The sequence below is a fragment of the Scyliorhinus canicula genome, chromosome 21 (genome assembly GCF_902713615.1).
Source record: "Scyliorhinus canicula chromosome 21, sScyCan1.1, whole genome shotgun sequence".
NCBI lineage: Eukaryota > Metazoa > Chordata > Chondrichthyes > Carcharhiniformes > Scyliorhinidae > Scyliorhinus > Scyliorhinus canicula.
The window spans coordinates 54,561,789-54,581,046 of record NC_052166.1 but is presented as its reverse complement, the minus strand read 5'-3'; the positions used below and the strand labels follow the sequence as shown (position 1 = coordinate 54,581,046).

The 19,258-nt window shown below is 46.3% G+C and overlaps 1 protein-coding gene across 5 annotated transcripts in view; it reads right to left on the bottom strand.

Moving 5' to 3' along the window:
• Nucleotides 1-19,258, bottom strand: part of cntrl (centriolin) — a 178,763-nt gene that overhangs the window by 128,334 nt on the left and 31,171 nt on the right. For all 5 annotated transcript variants that reach the window (XM_038781660.1, XM_038781659.1, XM_038781661.1 and 2 more), the window contains 2 exons: nt 17,704-17,813; nt 9,536-9,730 (listed from right to left, as the gene is read on the bottom strand). In XM_038781660.1, the coding sequence (XP_038637588.1) occupies nt 9,536-9,730; nt 17,704-17,813 (305 nt within the window). The remainder of the gene's footprint in view (nt 1-9,535; nt 9,731-17,703; nt 17,814-19,258) is intronic.

Sequence of the window (19,258 nt, the reverse complement as noted above, 5' to 3'; positions counted from 1 at the left end):
GCACTGTAAATTCTATGAAATTCTATGATAATCTATGATTCGGGCTTTTTCAGGTTATAAATTGAATCTGAAAAGAGTGAGTGCTTTTTAGTGTCTTTTCAGAGGTCAGGTACTGGTTTGGGCGGGTTGTCGTTTCGGATGGCAACTACCCACTTTAGGTATTTCGGATGCGAGGTGGCTTCATAAGTTGACTTTCACGAGCCTGATGGGAAGGGTCAAGGTGGATTTACTGAGATGGGACAGCCTTCCCCTATCGTTGGCAAGCCGGGTGCAGGCAATTAAGATGAATATTTTGCCGCGTTTTTTTTTTTATTTCAGTGCATGCTGGTCTTTTTGCCGAAAACATTCTTTATGGGGTGGAACGGTTGATTTTGTCATTTATTTGGGCAAGTACGGTAGCAAGGATTAGGAAGACAGTGCTTCATGAGGGTGGCAGTCAGGGAGCTTGGCCCTTCCAAACCTATTGTACTATTATTCGGCGGCAAACACTGAGAAGGTTTGGGCAGGGAGCCGGAGGCTTTGTGGGTAAAGATGGTGGTAGGGTCTTGTAAGGGGTAGGGGTTGCGGGCGCTGGCAACGGCGCCGCTCCTGTTCGCCCAAGTGAACTATTTGTGGAGTCCCGTGGTGGTGTCCCGTGTTAAAGATATAGAGGCAATTTTGGCTGCACTTCAGGTTAGGAACGGGGTCAAGGTGGATACCGATCCGAGGAAACCATGAGCTTGAGCCAGCTAGGTTGGGTGCTAGGGTTCGGGGATGGGAGGAACGGAGTGTGATGGAAATGAAGGACTTATTTCTATAAGTGCAGTTTGCGAATTTGGAAGAGTTGGAAGAGAAGTTTGGGATTCCGTGGGAGAAGGTATTCAGGTACATGCGGGTGCGGGATTTTGCTAAGATTATTTTCCCGACTTTTCCGGTGGCACCACCCTCCTCATTGTTGGAGGGGGTGCTGTCGGTGATGGGGCTAGAGGGGGGTCACTTCATTGATATAGGGGAGGATTTTGGAGGAGGATATGGCTAAGTGGGAGGAGGAGCTGGGGATGGCACTGAAGGAAGTGCTTGTAATGCGAGGTGCTGCGGAGGGTGAATGCCTCAACCTCGTGCTTGAGACTGGTGTTGATATAGCGAAAGGTGGTACATAGATGCACCTGCTGAAGTCAAGTCTGAGCAGATTGATTGAGGGGGTGGAACGGTACGATGGGGTCCGGCCAACCATGTACATATGTGCTGGTCCAGCCCGAAGTGGGAGAAATTTTGGAGGTCGATCTTCAGCACCATGTCTGCGATCTTGCACGTAGATTTGGAGCCCAGTGCCCTGGGGGCCATAATTGGGGTGTCAGATTTGCCGAAGCTGCAGACGGGAGCAGAGGCAGATATTTTAGTCTTCGCCTCGCTGTTGCTCGCAAGGTATGTCCTGTTGGGGTGGAGGTCAGCTTCTCCACCCTGAACCTCGGTATTGCTGGGGGAATCTGATGGGAGTTTTTGTATTTGGTAACGGTCAAATTTATTTTGAAGGGGGTGAGTGAAGGGTTCCACAAGAGATAGGGGGCTGGATTCTCCGTTTTGGGACTATGTTCCCACGCTGTAGTAAAACTGTGGCCTTTCACAACAGAAAAACTGCCATGAAAGGGCCAAATATTCATAGTCCGTAGGGGGCCAGCAGGGACTCGGCATGAAACTAGCAGCTTTTGCTGTAGATACGGGCCCCTGCACTTCCGGGTCGTAGGCCGTGCATGCCCACGGCGGCGGCTTCCAGCGGACCGCCGTGCTCCATGGCGGACTCAGACCGAGGAGCTGGACTTCCCAAAAAGTGCCCCGATCGGCCGCGTGCCCGACCTTGACCGCTCGCTCAAAAATATCCCGGGCACGTATAAGGCTGGGGATGGCACTGAAGGAAATGCTTGTAATGCGATTGTGGTGGCTCTGGACGTCACGCTAGTACCCCGGCAGAGAATAGCGGGGTGGGCCTCCAGCAATGGCTGCAGGTAGGTGATTCACGGCACGGCGTACAATTACGGCGCTTTTCGGGTCCCGGAGAATCGGGGAACTGGCGCCGGTCCCGATTCCGTGCACGGAAATGGATTCCCCACCCTGGCGCCGGCCACGATTTCAGTGTCGGGGTGTGGAGAATCCAGCCCAGGGTGTTTATAATATATTTTAAAGAGTTGGTTACCGTCAGATGTTAAGGGAGGGGGTGGGAGCAAAGTAGGGCTTTTGGCTTCGGTTATTGGGGGGTGGAGGGGGTGGGGTGGGGCCTTTGTTGTTTTTGCTTTGTTGTGTTGTGTTGTACATTTAAAGTATTAAAATATTAAAAACCTGAATAAATTTTAAAAATACAATTATTATATTATTAAAAGTTGTATACACTATTAATGACTAGATATTACTTTCTGTGGTTAATTAATGCGCAAGTATAACAACGTCATGGAAATCAAGGTGAGGTTAAGAGCAAGATGCTGTTTTCGTGAAGCCAACAGGCAGAGCATTATAAAATATCCAGCAACTGGTTGTGATTCACAGTTCACAGATTATCTCTTTCCGTTAAAAGGTTCTGACAGATTAGCATATTAATTACGGCGTGTGCTGTCAGACACATTTCAGAAAAATCTGCCTCATCGTGTATGGTTCCGTACTGTGTTTACATGACAACACTCAAATAGAAATGGTAAAAAAACACATTAAAATATCACTTTAGAGATTATAACTAACGCAGACAGAACACTTCATATTTACCCAATGTATTTAAACAGATATAGAACAATCAACCTTTGAACACAATCTGTCACTTAGTTTAGAAAAAGACTTCCAAGCTACCATTATTTATGCTCTGTGGAAAGGTTATGACAATTTACACTGGTTTACTTCACAGAACAAATATACAATAAACTAAAATCTTTTTAAAAATGGCTAATCCATATTCTTCAGATATTAACTGTGTTACGGTCCCAGTTAATGTTATAACTGGATGGGAAGATCCCAGAATAGAACCCTGGCTCAAAAGACTAACTTTTATTTTTTTGTTAGAAAACGTAGAAGAATAGTCACAGGACAGCTAATTAGTTTTAACAAGAAAAAAATATTAAACATGAAAAATTGGATTCTGATAGAATACTCCTTTACTCCCTCCTTAGTTTAACAAATACAAATAGATCTTAAGATTAATACAGATGACTTCCGGTTGTGGTGATGCGGAGCTAAGCCGCACGTTCGGTGGCTCTCGTTTTTTCGGTCTTTTGGGCTCTTTTAAGGGCCCGTAGCGGCACTGGCTGGACTTTTCCCGGTGGGGAAACACATCTGCTGCAAATATCTGCTGGTGGATGGACTGGACCAGGAGCGGGGCGGTCAAAAAATCGGCTTTGGAGCAAAGAAAGGTGCGAGGCACGAAGAACAAGATGGCGGCGGGCGGGGAACCAGCAGCGTGGCAGCAGTAGCCACAGGAGCAGCAGGAGCTGCTTCAGAGAGCTGAAATCTGAGCTGCTGGAACCGCTTAAGGCCTCACTGGATAAGCTCATGGCGACTCAGACGGCTCAGGGTGCAGAGATCCGCGAGTTACGGCAAAAGGCCTCGGAGAATGAGGATGAAATCCTAGGCCTGGCAGTGAAGGTGGAATTGCATGAGGCGTTCCACAAAATATGGCAAGCGAGGATGGAGGAAATGGAGAGCCGCTCACGGCGGAAGAAATTGCGGATCCTGGGCCTCGCGGAGGGGCTGGAGGGATCAGACCTGGGGCCCTATGTGGCCTTGATGCTGAACTCGCTAATGGGTGCGGGGTCCTTCCAAGGGCCCTTGGAGCTGGAGGGTGCCCATCGAGTGTTGCTGAGAAAGCCCAGGCCGAACGAGCCGCCAAGGGCGGTGCTGGTCCGTTTTCACCGCTTCGTCGACCGTGAGTGTGTGCTGAGATGGGCTAAAAAGGAGAAGCAGCAGGTGGGAGAAAGCAGAGATCCGGATTTATCAGGACTGGATCGCGGAGGTGGCAAAAAGGGCTGGTTTTAACCGGTCGAAGACAGTGCTCCACAAGAAAGGGGTGAAGTTCGGTCTGCTACTGCCGGCACGCCTCTGGGTCACTTATAAAGACCGCTAGCTCTATTTTGACTCCCCGGAAGATGCCTGGGACTTCATCCAGGCAGAGAAGCTGGACTCGAACTGAGGACTAAGGGGGATTTGGGGACTGATGTATATTGTCCGGAGGCTCTGTTATCCCTGGTACTTCTTTGTTGGTCCTTTTTTGTTTTTTCTCTTTTTGGGGCTTTTCAATTATTTATTTTGGGGCCTTTCTCACTGGTGGAGGGTTGGGGAGCTGCATTGCAGGCCCGTTGGGTCGCGTGCCCTTTTCTTTCCCGCGTTTTAGGTCGGGGGATGGGGTTTCAGATGGAAGCGCGGGCTTTTCTTGCGCACTGGAGGCGGAGTGGGAGGGGCCTGCACCAGGTGGGGGGAGTGGCGGTTGTGTCACCAGGGGGGGGGGGGGGGGGGGGGGGGGTGTACCAGGTTGCTGCTGGTAGGGCCAAAGGGGAACAGATGGTGATTGGGGGGAGGGGTCGGGATGGGGATCTGCCACCGTGGGGAACAGGCCATGGAGGTACTGCGGGCACGTGGTGGTCCGAGGCAGAGTTATGGCTGACCGGCGCAGAGGGAGGGGGAAGACCCCCCGATTCGGCTGGTCACATGGAATGCAAGGGGGCTGAATGGACCGGTGAAGCAGGGCCATGTGATGGTGCACTTGAAGGGGCTAGGGGCGGACATGGCTATGCTCCAGGAAACGCACCTTAGGGTGGCGGATCAGGTTAGGCTGAGAAGAGTGTGGGTTGGACAAGTGTTCCATTTGGGGTTAGATGCGAGGAACCGGGGGGTGGCAATTTTGGTGGGAAAGAGCTCGTCATTTGTGGAGTCGCGTGTGGTGGCGGATAGCTGTGGCAGATACGTAATGGTGAGCGGTAGACTCCAAGGGGAGCGGGTGGTGCTGGTCAATGTGTACGCCCCAAATTGGGACGATGCAGGCTTCATGCGGCACATGCTGAACCGGATTCCAGACCTTGAGACGGGGGGTTTGATATTGGGAGGGGATTTTAATACAGTGCTGGACCCGGCCCTGGATCGTTCGAGGTCTAGGACCGGTAATAGGCCGGCGGCGGCCACAGTGTTGAGGGGGTTTATGGACCAGATGAGAGGGATGGACCCTTGGAGGTTTATGAGGCCGGGAGGTAGGGAGTTCACGTTTTTCTCCCGGATCGACTTTTTTGTCTTCAACAGGGCGCTGATTCCGAGGGTGGTAGGGGCGGAGTACTCGGCGATAGCCATATCAGACCACGCTCCACGTTCGGTGGACCTGGAGCTGGGGGAGGGGAAGGATCAACGCCCGCTGTGGAGGTTAGATGTGGGGCTGCTGTCGGATGAGGAGGTATGTGGGCGGGTCCGTAGGTGTATAGAGGGGTATTTGGAAGCTAATGACAATGGGGAGGTGCAGGTGGGGTGGTCTGGGAGGAGTTGAAGGCGGTGGTCAGAGGGGAGCTGATTTCTATTAGGGCACACAGGGAGGGGGGAGAAAAATGAGAGGGAGAGGTTGGTGGAAGAAATGGTACGGGTGGACAGGAGGTATGCAGAGGTCCTGGAAGAGGGGCTTTTGAGGAAGCGTCGTAGTCTCCAAGCGGAGTTTGACATATTGACCACCGGGAAAGCGGAGGCGCAGTGGAGGAGGGCGCAGGGGGTGATATATGAGTACGGGGAGAAGGCAAGTCAGATGTTGGCCCACCAGCTCCGGAAGCGGGAGGCGGTGAGGGAGATAGGGGGAGTTAGAGATGTAGGAGGGAACCTGGTGCGGAGTGCAAGGGGCATTAACGGGGTGTTCAGGTCCTTTTATGAGGAGTTGTACCGGTCAGTGGCCCCTGGGGAGGAGGGTGGGATGGACCGCTTCTTGGACAAGCTGGAGTTCCCGAGAGTGGGGGAGGAGCGGGCGGAGGGTCTGGGGGCCCCAATCGAGTTGGAGGAGCTGATCCAGGCGATGGGGAGTATGCAGTCAGGGAAGACAACGGGGCCTGACAGGTTCCCGGCGGAATTTTACAAGAAGTTCTCAGACCTGGTCGGCCCCTGAATGAGGCAAGGGAGGGGGGGCCTTTCCCCCGACGATGTCCAGAGCATTAATTTCTTTGATCTTGAAGCGGGGTAAGGACCCCCTCCAGTGTGGATCTTACAGGCCGATCTCGCTCCTCAATGTGGACGCGAAGCTGCTGGTGAAGATACTGGCCAGGAGGGTGGAGGATGTGGTCCCGCAGGTCATTCACGAGGACCAAACGGGTTTTGCAAGGGGGAGGCAGCTGAATGTCAATGTGCGGCGGATTCTTAACGTCATAATGATGTCGGCGGTGGACGGGAAGGCGGAAATAGTGGCATTGATGGATGCGGAGAAGGCTTTTGACAGGGTACAGAGCTTCAGACACCTGGGAGTCCAGATAGCCAGGAGCTGGGGGGCCCTGCATAGGTTAAACTTCACGAGGCTGGTGGAGAAGATGGAGGAGGAGTTCAGGAGGTGGGATGTGTTGCCACTCTCCCTAGCGGGCAGGATCCAGTCAGTTAAGATGACGGTGCTCCCCAGGTTTCTGTTTCTCTTCCAATGTTTACCCATTATGATTCCGAAGGCTTTCTTTAGGAAGGTTAACAGGAGCATTACGGGGTTCGTGTGGGCGCAGAAGACCCAGAGGGTGAGGAGGGTATTCTTGGAGCGAGGCAGGGAGGTGGGTGGATTGGCGCTGCCCAACTTGTGTGGGTATTACTGGGCTGCGAACGTTGTAATGATTCGTAGGTGGGTGATGGAGGGGGAGGGAGCCGCAAGGAAGAGGATGGAGGCGGCGTCCTGTGTGGGCACGAGTTTAAAGGCGCTGGTGACGGCCCCGTTGCCGCTCCCCCCGGCAAGGTACTCTTCGAGTGCGGTAGTGGTGGGTACCCTCAAAATCTGGGGGCAGTGGAGGAGGCAAGGGGAAAAGTGAAGGCCTCGGTTTGGTCCCCGATACAGGGGAACCACCGGTTTGTACCAGGGAGGATTGATGGAGGGTTTTTGAGTTGGCACAGGGCAGGTATCAGGCGGATGGGGGACCTCTTCCTAGACGGGAAGTTTGTGACCTTAGAGGAGTTGGAGGGGAAGTGGGGTCTACCCGCAGGGAATTCCTTTAGGTACATGCAGATTAGGGCGTTTGTTAGGCGGCAGGTAGCGGAGTTTCCGCTATTGCCGCCAAGGGGGGTTCAGGACAGGGTGCTCTCGAGGACATGGGTCGGCGAGGGTAGGATCTCTGCAATTTATCAGGTGATGCAGGAGGGGGAGGAGGCCTCGGTGGAGGAGCTGAAAGCGAAGTGGGAGGAGGAGTTGGGGGAGGAGATTGACGAGGGGACGTGGGCGGGTGCCTTGGGGAGGGTGAATTCCTCCTAATTCAGATAAAGGTGCTGCATAGGGCGCATATGACTGGGACCAGGCTGAGCCAGTTCTTTGGGGGTGAGGACAGGTGTGGTAGGTGTTCGGGGAGCCCAGCGAATCACACCCACATGTTCTGGGCGTGTCCGGCGTTGGAGGGTTTCTGGAGGGGGTGGTGGGGACCTTGAACTGGGTGGTTTTCTCCAGGCTGGAACCGGGCTGGGGGCTCACTATTTTTGGGGTAGCATCGGAGCCGGGAGTGCAGGAGGCGAGAGAGGCCAGTATTCTGGCTTTTGCGTCCCTAGTAACCCGGCGAAGCATCCTTTTGTAGTGGAGGGACGCGAAGCCCCCGAGCCCGGCATCCTGGATCAACGACATGGCCGGGTTCATTAAACTGGAGGGGGTCAAGTTTGCCCTGAGGGGGTCGGTGCAAGGGTTCTTCCGGCGGTGGCAGCCTTTTCTTGATTTCCTGGCGGAGCATTAGAGGGTGGTCAATTTCAGCAGCAACCCGGGGGTGGAGGTGACTACGGGTTCGTTATGGGGGTTTGTTCTTATGGTTCAATGCTTATTACTCTTTCTTGTTGTTAATTTATTGTTTTTGTATTGGAGGCGGGAGAGGTTATTGTTTTTCTCTTTTCATTGTTGGGATAAAATTTGTTGTTGGAAAACATATCTTAAACTACTATGGTCTCAGAAACACAAAGTTCCTTTAAACACACAAGTTGGTTTTGGTCAAATACACTCTCCACTCTGAACCCAAGTGAATGCCTGTGAATGTCAAAATTCCCCCAGATGATTGTCATATGAGAGATTCTAATCTCCAGTCCCAAAAAACACACTTTAAAATCTACATTCTCAATACTTTCCATCATGGTGGCACAGTGGTTAGCAGTGCTGCCTCACAGCGCCAGGGACCAGGTTCAATTCTGGACTTGGGCGACTATCTGTGTGAAGTTTGTACTTTCTCCCCATGACTGTGTGGGTTTTCCCCACGTGCGCTGGTTTCCTCCTAAGTCCAAAGATGTGCAGGTTAGGTGGATTGGTCACGCTAAATTGCCCCTTAGTGTCCATAGATGTACAGTTTAGGTGATGTTACGGGATAGGGCAGGGGAGTGGGCCAAGGTAGGGTGCTCTTTCAGAGGGTCAGTGCAGGCTTGATGGGCCGAATGGCCTGTTTCTGCACTGTAGAGATTTTATGATTCTATGATCAGTGATTTGCATTCCAAAATCCAGTCCAGGATTTTCTAAGTTACTCTTCCAAATAAAGCTTCCACTCCACTTTTAACAAATTATCCAGCATTCAGATTTTATAACTCCCCCTTCAGGATTTACTTGTCTTGACTATAGTATAAGTTGTTAACTGCTTTAACTTAATTCCCAAACGCTATTAAAATGGCATTAAACCTTTTATTTACCTCTGAAATCTGTTTTCCCATTTTAACTCTGGTTACTGCAGTTGTCCTCTTCACTCAACACTTTGTATGCTTTTCTCTTGAATTTTCCTGAACAATACCCTGGTTTGTTCTGTCTTCTTCAGATATCTTTTCTATCTCAGTTCCCTGGTCATCGAAATTGTATCTGGGATTTTAGGAAGTCTGCCTTTTTGCAGTTCACTCATTCTGTCCAGTTTGCCTTTTCCTGGCAGAATTGAGAGATGTTTACTCCCTGGTTTCCTATCTTCAACTGCAAATAAATTCAGCTAAAAACGAAAACTCAAAAGCCTTCCTACCCTAAAAGGGCTTCTAGTTGCTAAGTAACATTCACATGCTCCTGCTAGGCTATTGACTTTTCACGCCTTAAAGCTCTCTAACCCCAAAGAATAACATACCAGAAACGTTGTGGAACACAGGGTTTAGTAAGAGGGAGGAACTGAAGGAGACCAGTATTAGGAGAAAAATGGCATTGGGGAAGAACCAAGGTGGCCTGAACACATGAAAACAAATCATGAAATCATTACCTTTTTAAAATCGTCAATTTTCACACTATGTAGCAGCTTCAAAATATTCAATGCAATAAATAGATTTTGGTTCTACTGAATTGAATATGTAAATATTCTCCTCTCCTCCAAAAGGAAATGAAAACCCTGGTGACATGATTCAAGGCAGGATATCAATTTGGCTTTTCTTTTTAATTTCTACTCACATGCCGAGGGTCTTTGGGATCAAGAGACTCCAGAACCTTTCTCAGATCATCGATCTCATACTGTTTCTTCTCCATTTCCTTCCACTGTCTTTCCATCTGCTCCCCCACCTTCTCGGCCTCCTGACGCAATTCATTAATCAGCTGGATCTTCTGTGCCAATTGCTGGTGGAGTTGATCCTTCTCAACTTTTAAAATCTATAGGTCGAGTAGAAAGGATGACATTACATTGTACAGAATACGTCACCAAGTTAATTTTCAGGTTGATTCCGTATGAAAGCTCCTAAAATCTTGTCAAAGTATTGTAGTTATCACATTTTCCTGAATAACCTTCAAGGATACTAAAAAGCTTGACATTTGGTCATTGATAATAATACCTGCGATTTCACCCTTAATTTTAATTTTGTATTCAGACCACAATTTTTAAGTTACTCCTTTCTTTCCTTTAAATTATCATGCATCATTTCTCAATTAAACATCAGCAGGCAGCTTGCTCCAAAGCCTCTGCCAGGACATGCACTAAAGGCGGCAAAGATCACTCAGAAACAACTTCCTCTCTTTTGTGTGGGGAACACTATGGGTGCGTTTGAACGGCTTTGTCACACCCGACTTGGTGACACGGCGAGGCCGTTAAACCTCTGGGAGAGATCCATTAATTATGCAATAATTAAGATAATGAAGCAAAATTAAATCATGAATAGACATAAAATAATGCTATGTAAAAAAACCCACTTATTTTCCAATCTTCTTTCTCAAACCTCTGTCAAACAGAAGGTATGGGTGATGTTCAGCTCTCATTAATTTTTGCTGTTAAAACTCAAGAGTTTACTGCCAGTTAGATGTGCTAACTATGGTATTTTACTTGTTTAGAATCAATAATAAACTTTCCTGTGTATGCATATGCCTATGACAGTATTCACAGGAGTGGCCATCTTCACACTGAGGATACTCTCCATCATGTTGTGACACGACCAATTTACTAAATGGAATAGATTTTGACCAGATCTAGGAACTCAAAACTGGGCATCTGTGAGGCGCTGTGGGTCATTAGCATCAGTAGAATTGTATTCAACCACAAGCTGTAATCTAATGGTCCAGCATTATCCCCCCACTACCGTTACCACCAAGCCAGGAATTCAGCCCCAGTTCAATGAAGAGTGTAGGAGGTCATGCAGTGAGCAGCACCAGGCATACCTAAAAATGAGGTGTCAACCTAGTAAAGCTACATTTAAGATCATTTGCAAGTAAAATAGCGGATCCAGCAATGGATCAAATCTAAGTTCAGCAGTCCTGCCACATCCAGTTGTGAATGATTGCAGACAATTAAATGATTTGCTGCAGGAGGAGGCTCTAGAAATTTTCCCATTCTCAATGATGGGAGAACACAGTACGTCACTGCAAAAAAGACTTGGCATTTGTAATAACCTTCAGCAAAAAATGCCGAGTGGATTAGGGCAGCAAGATGATTAGCACTGCTGGCTCACAGGGCCAGGGAACCAGTTTCAATTCTAGCATTGGGTGATTGTGTGGATTTTGTACATTCTCCCAGTGTCAGCATGGGTTTCCTCCGGGTGCCCAGTTTCCACCCACAGTCTAAAGATGTGCAGGCTAGGTGGCTTGGCCATGATAAATTGCCCTTTAGTGTCCAAAGGTTTCCTAAATTGCCCAAAGGTTAGGTGGGGTTACAGAGTTACAGGGATAGGGCAAGGGCCTAGGTAGGGTACTCTTTCAGAGGGTCACTGCAGACTCAATGCTCCAAACTGCCTCCTGCACTGTTGGGATTTTCTGATTAATCTTGGTCTCCTCCAAAGGTCTCCAGCATCATAGGTGCTAGTCTTCAGACAATTCTATTCACTCCACGTGATATCAAGAAATGGCTGACGACACTGGATACTGCAAAGGCTATGGGCCCTAACAACATTCTAGCAAATGCACTGATGACATTCTCCTAAACTTGCTGCGCCCCTAGCCAAGATGTTCCAGTACAGTTACGACACCCAACAGTGTGGAAAATTGCCCATGTGTTATGGGCCAGGGTTTAGAGAACCCCTAAGTGTATCATGGAGTTCACCTGACCCACACCTTTTAATAGATTGTGGTATGGGGAGCACACGGCGCATCTACAGGTGTGGTACAGCAAAAATGGAAAAGTATTTTTTAAAGCAAAACAATGTTTATTCTATGAACTCAAGTTAACCTTTTTAAAACATAGTGAACATCTTAGCAACCATTAATTCAAATACAACCCCCAAAAGGATACAACACTAAGTAATCCTTAAGTTGTCCTTTTAACATCCAGAAGACAAAAAAAACCTTGAAACAGAAGCACATCAGGTTAAAGTCACTACTAAGAGCAGTTATTCGTTTTAAATCACCAAAGGATCGATTTACAGTTTTTAGATTACAGAGAGACTCGTACACCTTCTGGCTGTGACTGCAGCTATCCAGCTCTGAAAATGAAACTAAAACACACCCTGCAGCAAACAGCCTAAAACAAAAGTAAAAAGCTGACAGACAGCTCAGCTCCATCTACACTCTGACATCACTGATAAACACCCATTTCTTAAAGGTACATTTCTTAAAGGCACTCTCACATGACGTATGTGTGTCCTGCCCACTAAAACTGGGAGAAAGACCAATTACCGCCTCATCAGTCTACTCTTGATCATCATCAAAATGATGGAAAGGACCAGCAAAAGTGCTCTCGACCAGTATTTACTCCGCAACAATCAACTCACTGTGCTCAATTTGGGTTCCACCCGGACCACTCAGCTCACGTTTTCATTACAACCTTTGTCCAGCACAGACAATAAAGCTGAACTCAAGAGGTGAGATGAGAGACTGCCCTTAATATTAAGGCAGCAATTGACTGAGTGCAGCATCAACGAGCCCTAGCAAAAAAAGTCAATGGGAATCAAGATCTTCACTGGTTGGAGTTATACCTTGCACAAAGGATCAATCACAAAGGTTGTGGCTATTCAAGGCCAATCATCTCAGTGTCAGGACAACACTGCAGGAGTTCCACAGGGCAGTGTCCAATGCCAAACCATTTTTGGTTGTTTCATCAATTAACTTTCCTCCATTATTTAGTCAGAAGTGGAATTATTCGTTGATAATTGCACAATTTTCAGGACCATTTTCGACTCCTCAGATGCTGAAGCAGACTGCATCCATGCACAGCAAAATCTGGACAACATTCCAGCTTGAGATGCAAGTGTCATGTATTATTTAAATGGTGATGGATTGGGAAATGTTGATGTGCAAAGGGACCTGGCTGTCCTAGTACACCAGTCACTGAAAGTAAGCATGCAGGTAAAGCAAGCTGTTAGTTAAATCGTACGTTGGCCTTCATTGCAAGAGGATTTCAGTACAGGGTGCAGGGATGTCTGACTGCAGCTCTACAAGGCCCTGGTGAGACAACATCTGGAGCATTGTGTGCATTTGGTCTAAGGAGGGAACATAGCAAAGGTAATTAAATCGATTCCTCGGGTGGCAGGATTGTCATACGAGGGGAGATTGGGTTGGCCGAGCCTGTATTCACTGGAATTTAGAAGAATGAGAGGGGATCTCATTGAAACGTATAAAATTCTGACAAGCTGGACAGTCTGGATTGGGTGGGGGGGGGGGGGGGTCTAGATCAAAGGGTAACAGTCTCAGGATATGGGGTAGGCCATTTAGGACTGAGATGAGGAGAAATTTCTTCACTCAGAGAGTGGTTAACATGTGGAATTCTCTACATATGGAGGCCAAATCATAGAATATATTTAATAAGGAAATAGATAGATTTCTAGACTCTAAAGGGAGAGGGCTAGAGTATGGCGTTGATAGAGGATCAGTCATAATCATGTTGAGTGGGGGAGCAGGCTCGAAGGACCGAATGACCTACTCCTGCTCCCATTTTTTTTCTATGTTTCTAGTTTTCGCACCATACAAGCGGCAGGCAATGATCACCTCCAACAAGTGAGGATCTAACCAACCCCTTGACATTTAATGCCATTATACTGCACTGTTGCTTCATTGTGTTTGAGTCAAAAATCCGGCAACTAGCTTCCGCACAACAGTGGCGAGATACACCAACATGGGCAGCAACAGTTCAAGAAAGCAGCCCACCATCACCTTCTCAAAGGAAATTAGAGATGGACAAGAAATGCTGGCCAAGCCAGGGATACCCACACCCATGAACAATTTTTTTTAAATGTGGAATTTTGTGGCTTAATTATTTTTAGAAAAGGTTACTCGTCTCTCCAGAGATCATAACACCATATATAACATATCAAAGGGTTGCTGCGGGTGGCACGATGGTGCAGTGGTTAGCACTGCTGCCTCATTGTGCCGAGGATCCGGGTTTGATCACTGCCCCTGTGGAGTTTGCACGTTCTCCCCTTGTCTGCTTGTGTCTCACCCCCACGACCCAAAAAGATGTGCAGGCTCGGTGAATCGGCCATGATAAATTTCCCCTTAACTGGAAAAAAAAATAATTGGGTGCTCTAAATGTTTTTTAAAAATCAAAGGGTTGCTGACCTGTGGGTAGGCAATAAAACTTTTGAAATAGTAAGGGAAACATTCAAACAGAATATGATTAAATCACAAATAAGTGATATCTCTATAAGTAAAGGTGGGGCAACAAACATTATCCTCAGAGAAAAAATGGTACTTTCACACAGTACATGTTAATCAAATGTATTGTTTGCTAAAAATAAATGCTTACTAGGCTGTGGTCAGACTAGAATTCCCTGAATTTATGAGGGAGAGAGCCTCAAAACGTGTAGCTAGAAAGCACAACTGTTTCACCTAATACAAAGAGGCAATGTTAACATAAAAAAAGTGAGACTGAAAAAGAAAGCGGAACACAGGAAGGAAGGTTAATATTGATAAGTGCATAGAGATAGGTACATACACAGATTGTATACAGTTAGGATAGGTATATATGCTAATGGATTTCCCGAGATGCTAGTCAGATAGGCTTCAATATCATGCCTGACTATAATTTTTGTTTCAACCCTGACCTGGAGTTTTAATAGGTAAATTCAGATTATTGTAGCTATTACGCCTTTGCTGAGGGGCATCTGATAGGTTAAATTCGGGGGACCAGGAGATAGAGGTATAAGATATGCAAGCATAGAACTAGGTTAGATGTTAGGAAGTACTTATTTCTGTGGCCTCTGGAATAGCTAGCTGGCACACTGTTTGTTACATGGGATGAACCCCTACTAGATTTCTGCAGGGTGCAGCTGGCTGTATTTTAGACATTTTGAAATTTGTTGAGGATGGGAAAACCAGAAGAGACAGTGTTAAAACAATTGAATCATGGCAAAAACACACTTAACAAAAAATATTTTAGTGATGAAGGTGCAGAGGGTTCGTAATGTTATACAGGTGTAAAATAAGATTGAAATTCAAAGCATAGTTGGGATGAAATCGAATGCCTTGGTTTTGCAGTTTGAGGAAATAGCCAGACAGGACGATAACATAAGAACATAAGAACTAGGAGCAGGAGTAGGCCATCTGGCCCCTCGAGCCTGCTCCGCCATTCAATTAGATCATGGCTGATCTTTTGTGGACTCAGCTCCACTTTCCGGCCCGAACACCATAACCCTTAATCCCTTTATTCTTCAAAAAACTATCTATCTTTACCTTAAAAACATGTAATGAAGGAGCCTCAACTGCTTCACTGGGCAAGGAATTCCATAGATTCACAACCCTTTGGGTGAAGAAGTTCCTCCTAAACTCAGTCCTAAATCTACTTCCCCTTATTTTGAGGCTATGTCCCCTAGTTCTGCTGTCACCCGCCAGTGGAAACAACCTGCCCGCATCTATCCTATCTATAACCTTCATAATTTTAAATGTTTCTATAAGATCCCCCCTCATCCTTCGAAATTCCGACGAGTACAGTCCCAGTCTACTCAACCTCTCCTCATAATCCAACCCCTTCAGCTCTGGGATTAACCTAGTGAATCTCCTCTGCACACCCTCCAGCGCCAGTACGTCCTTTCTCAAGTAAGGAGACCAAAACTGAACACAATACTCCAGGTGTGGCCGCACTAACACCTTATACAATTGCAACATAACCTCCCTAGTCTTAAACTCCATCCCTCTAGCAATGAAGGACAAAATTCCATTTGCCTTCTTAATCACCTGTTGCACTTGTAAACCAACCTTCTGTGACTCATGCACTAGCACACCCAAGTCTCTCTGAACAGCAGCATGCTTTAATATTTTATCGTTTAAATAATAATCCCGTTTGCTGTTATTCCTACCAAAATGGATAACCTCACATTTGTCAACATTGTATTCCATCTGCCAGACCCGAGCCCATTCACTTAACCTATCCAAATCCCTCTGCAGACTTCCAGTATCCTCTGCACTTTTCGCTTTACCACTCATCTTAGTGTCATCTGCAAATTTGGACACATTGCCCTTGGTCCCCAACTCCAAATCATCTATGTAAATTGTGAACAATTGTGGGCCCAACACGGATCCCTGAGGGACACCACTAGCTACTGATTGCCAACCAGAGAAACACCCATTTATCCCAACTCTTTGCTTTCTATTAATTAACCAATCCTCTATCCATGCTACTACTTTACCCTTAATGCCATGCATCTTTATCTTATGCAGCAACCTTTTGTGTGGCACCTTGTCAAAGGCTTTCTGGAAATCCAGATATACCACATCCATCGGCTCCCCGTTATCTACTGCACTGGTAATGTCCTCAAAAAATTCCACTAAATTCGAGAAGACTCCAGCTATTAACTCTAAGTTGGAGAAAAAATATTGCTCAACTATATCAGACAGGCAATCTGAACAACACAATGTACTTGTAAGAGATGTGGCATATTAAAAATCAACCTGATGCCTGTAGATGGGAGTATAGAGATGACTGTTTTTAATTTTATTTTGCAGAAATGTGGCTATCACTGGCTAGAGCAACATTTGCCATCACTAATTTCCCTTAAGAAGATGCCTCTAAGCCACCTTCTTCAATTGCTGCAGTCCATGTTGTGTCGGTACACCCACAATGCAGTTAGGAAGAGTGTTCCAGGATTTTGACCCAGTGCCAGTGAAGGAACAATGATATAGTTCCAGGTCAAGATGGTGTGTGGCTTTGAGGAGAACTTGCAGCATGTGGTGTTCCCATGCATATGTTGCCCTTCTCCTTCTGGGTGGAAGAGGTCATAGGTTTGAAAGGTGCTATTGTAAAAATGATGGAGAGCTGTTGCATTGCATCTTGCATATGATATACAGTGCTGCCATAGTGCATTGGGTGGTGAAGGCGGTGAATGTTTAAGGTGGTGGATGAGGTGCCAATTAAGCAGGCTGCTTTGTCGTGGGTGGTGTCAAGCTTCTTGGTGTTATTGGGATGCATTTATACAGCCAAAGAGAACATTTAATCAACTGCAGACGTGTGCGTTAGATTGTGGAAAGGCTTTGGGAGTCAGAAGATGAATTTCTTGCCGCAGAATTCCTAGTCCCTGTCTTGATCTTGTAGCCATGATACTTAATATGGCTGGCCCAGTTCAGTTTCTTGTCAATAGTAACTATCAAGATGTTGTCACAGTGCGCGGTTCAGCAATGGTAATGCCATTAAATGTCAAGGATTAGCTTCTCTCTTGTTGAAGATGGTCGTTGCTGACACTTGTCTGACATGAATACTACTTGCCATTATCAGCCCAATGTTGTGCAGGCCTTGCTACATATGGAAACGGACTGCTTTGGAATCTAAGCAGGCACGAATGGTTGGTGGTGAGGAAGCCATTGCTGCTGATAATGCTTTTAAATAAATAGGAACGGAGCTAAGCTAAAACATCAGACTGTTCCTTGACGATCGATATGCAAAATGTATCTTATTGAACTTTACAGGTGTTACATATTTAAAATACACAAAGTTTCATAAGCATTTATTCATAATATACCCATGAAGGTACATTCAGAATGACAGCACTAGGATGCACACCAATACCAGGAATTTTTAAATTGATACTTAATGCGATTACCTCACCAGCAGATTTTTCTGACCCCATTGTCCAACCACCGAGGAGTGTATATCAGCTGTGTGTACTTTTTACTTGTTCTACCCACTACACTCATGGAGTTTGTTCATGCAGAAAACACTCGCTGATGAAATAATCTCCAACTGCAGGTTTGCAGATCCTTAATTAACTAATACACACCCGCTTTTGTGCTGCCAACTCCTCCAGACTTTTCAGCTCTTCAACTGTTCTCAAAACTTGCTGCTGTGTCCTTTCCTTTTCACTCTGTAATTGCTGTAACGACTCTTCAGCTATGAAATATTACAATAGGTGGTATGAATGTGAATGTTAAGTAGCATTATTACCAGTTTTCATAGAATTATAGAATCCCTACAGTGCAGAAGGAAGCCATTTGTCAATCCAGTCTGCACCGACCCGCTGAACGAGCACCCTAACCTGGACTCACTACCCTGCCCTATTGCAATCCCACCCAATCTGCTCATCCCCCGAAACCAAGGGGCAATTTAGCATGGCCAATCCACTTACCTTTGGACTGTGGGAGGAAACCGGAGCACCCGGAGGAAACCCACGCAGACATGGGGAGAACATGCAAACTCCGCACAGACAGTCACCCAATGCTGAAACTGGACCCGGGTCCCTGGTGCTGTGAGGCAGCAATGCTAACCACATTTTTTTGTTGCTTTTTGCATTGTTTAACCTGCATCTGAGAATCACAGTACATTAGGAATTTCTAAAGTTGTGTTTTAGAAATCAAGCTTGCAATTTAAATTTCTTATGAAATAAATACAGTAGAATCCACTCTCAATCACAATAATGTGCAAGTTATACTCCTATTTTATAGTTACTGTTTCAAGGTTGTTTTTTGAGATATATAAATGTGAAAATACAACTTTTTCTTCTTTATATTTATTTATGTATTTATAATGAATCAATAATACTGACATATGGCATTGCACCAATTTCACAACTTCAGTCTAACACTGCCAATGTCATGGGATTTGACAATTTCTTGTTGAAAAACAAGTGGAGTTAGCTTTATACATTTCACCTATAAGAAAAGGAAGTATAGTTGTTGAATTTTTGGGCTTCAAAACTCATTATTTTCAGAAAATATACCTTTTTTAATACTAAAAATAAGGCCCTTGTGATTTCAACTTTATGTAATAATTTTAAGGAAGTGAAAAAAATGGCTTCTTTCTCGCAAGCGTTTCACTGGTGCTACCTTACTTGTGTCATTCTTAACATCAGGTAAGATAATGAATGTCGATGAGGTATTCAATCAGTAGATGGAATCACACTGAACCTGACTGATATCTCACCCAACAATACCCCCACGTACACTTTCCAGAAGGTGGGGGGGCTCATTGATTGGCAACCTGTAGTAGAAATCATTGCTGATTAATCCTCAACCTTTTGGCTAAGATGAGCGTGAGGTCAGGTGTAATGCCTGGATCTGGTATGTCTCTCTTGTGGGGACCATGAATTGGATTCAATTTGAATTGTTTTTTGGAGCAGGCAAGGAGCTAGATTAGGGGTTTACTCCTGTCCACACTCAGCTCTGGCTTTGTAACTCTGATAAAGCAATAAAAACAGAGAAACTAATAATAAAAAAAGAGAAACATGGTACTCCAAGGCCAAATGTGAGTGCTCTCACTAAGAACAGCTGCACCAGGGATCAAAATTGGGAGATTCCTGGATTCTCAGGTTTTGTACAATGTGGCCTGTGTCCCATTTA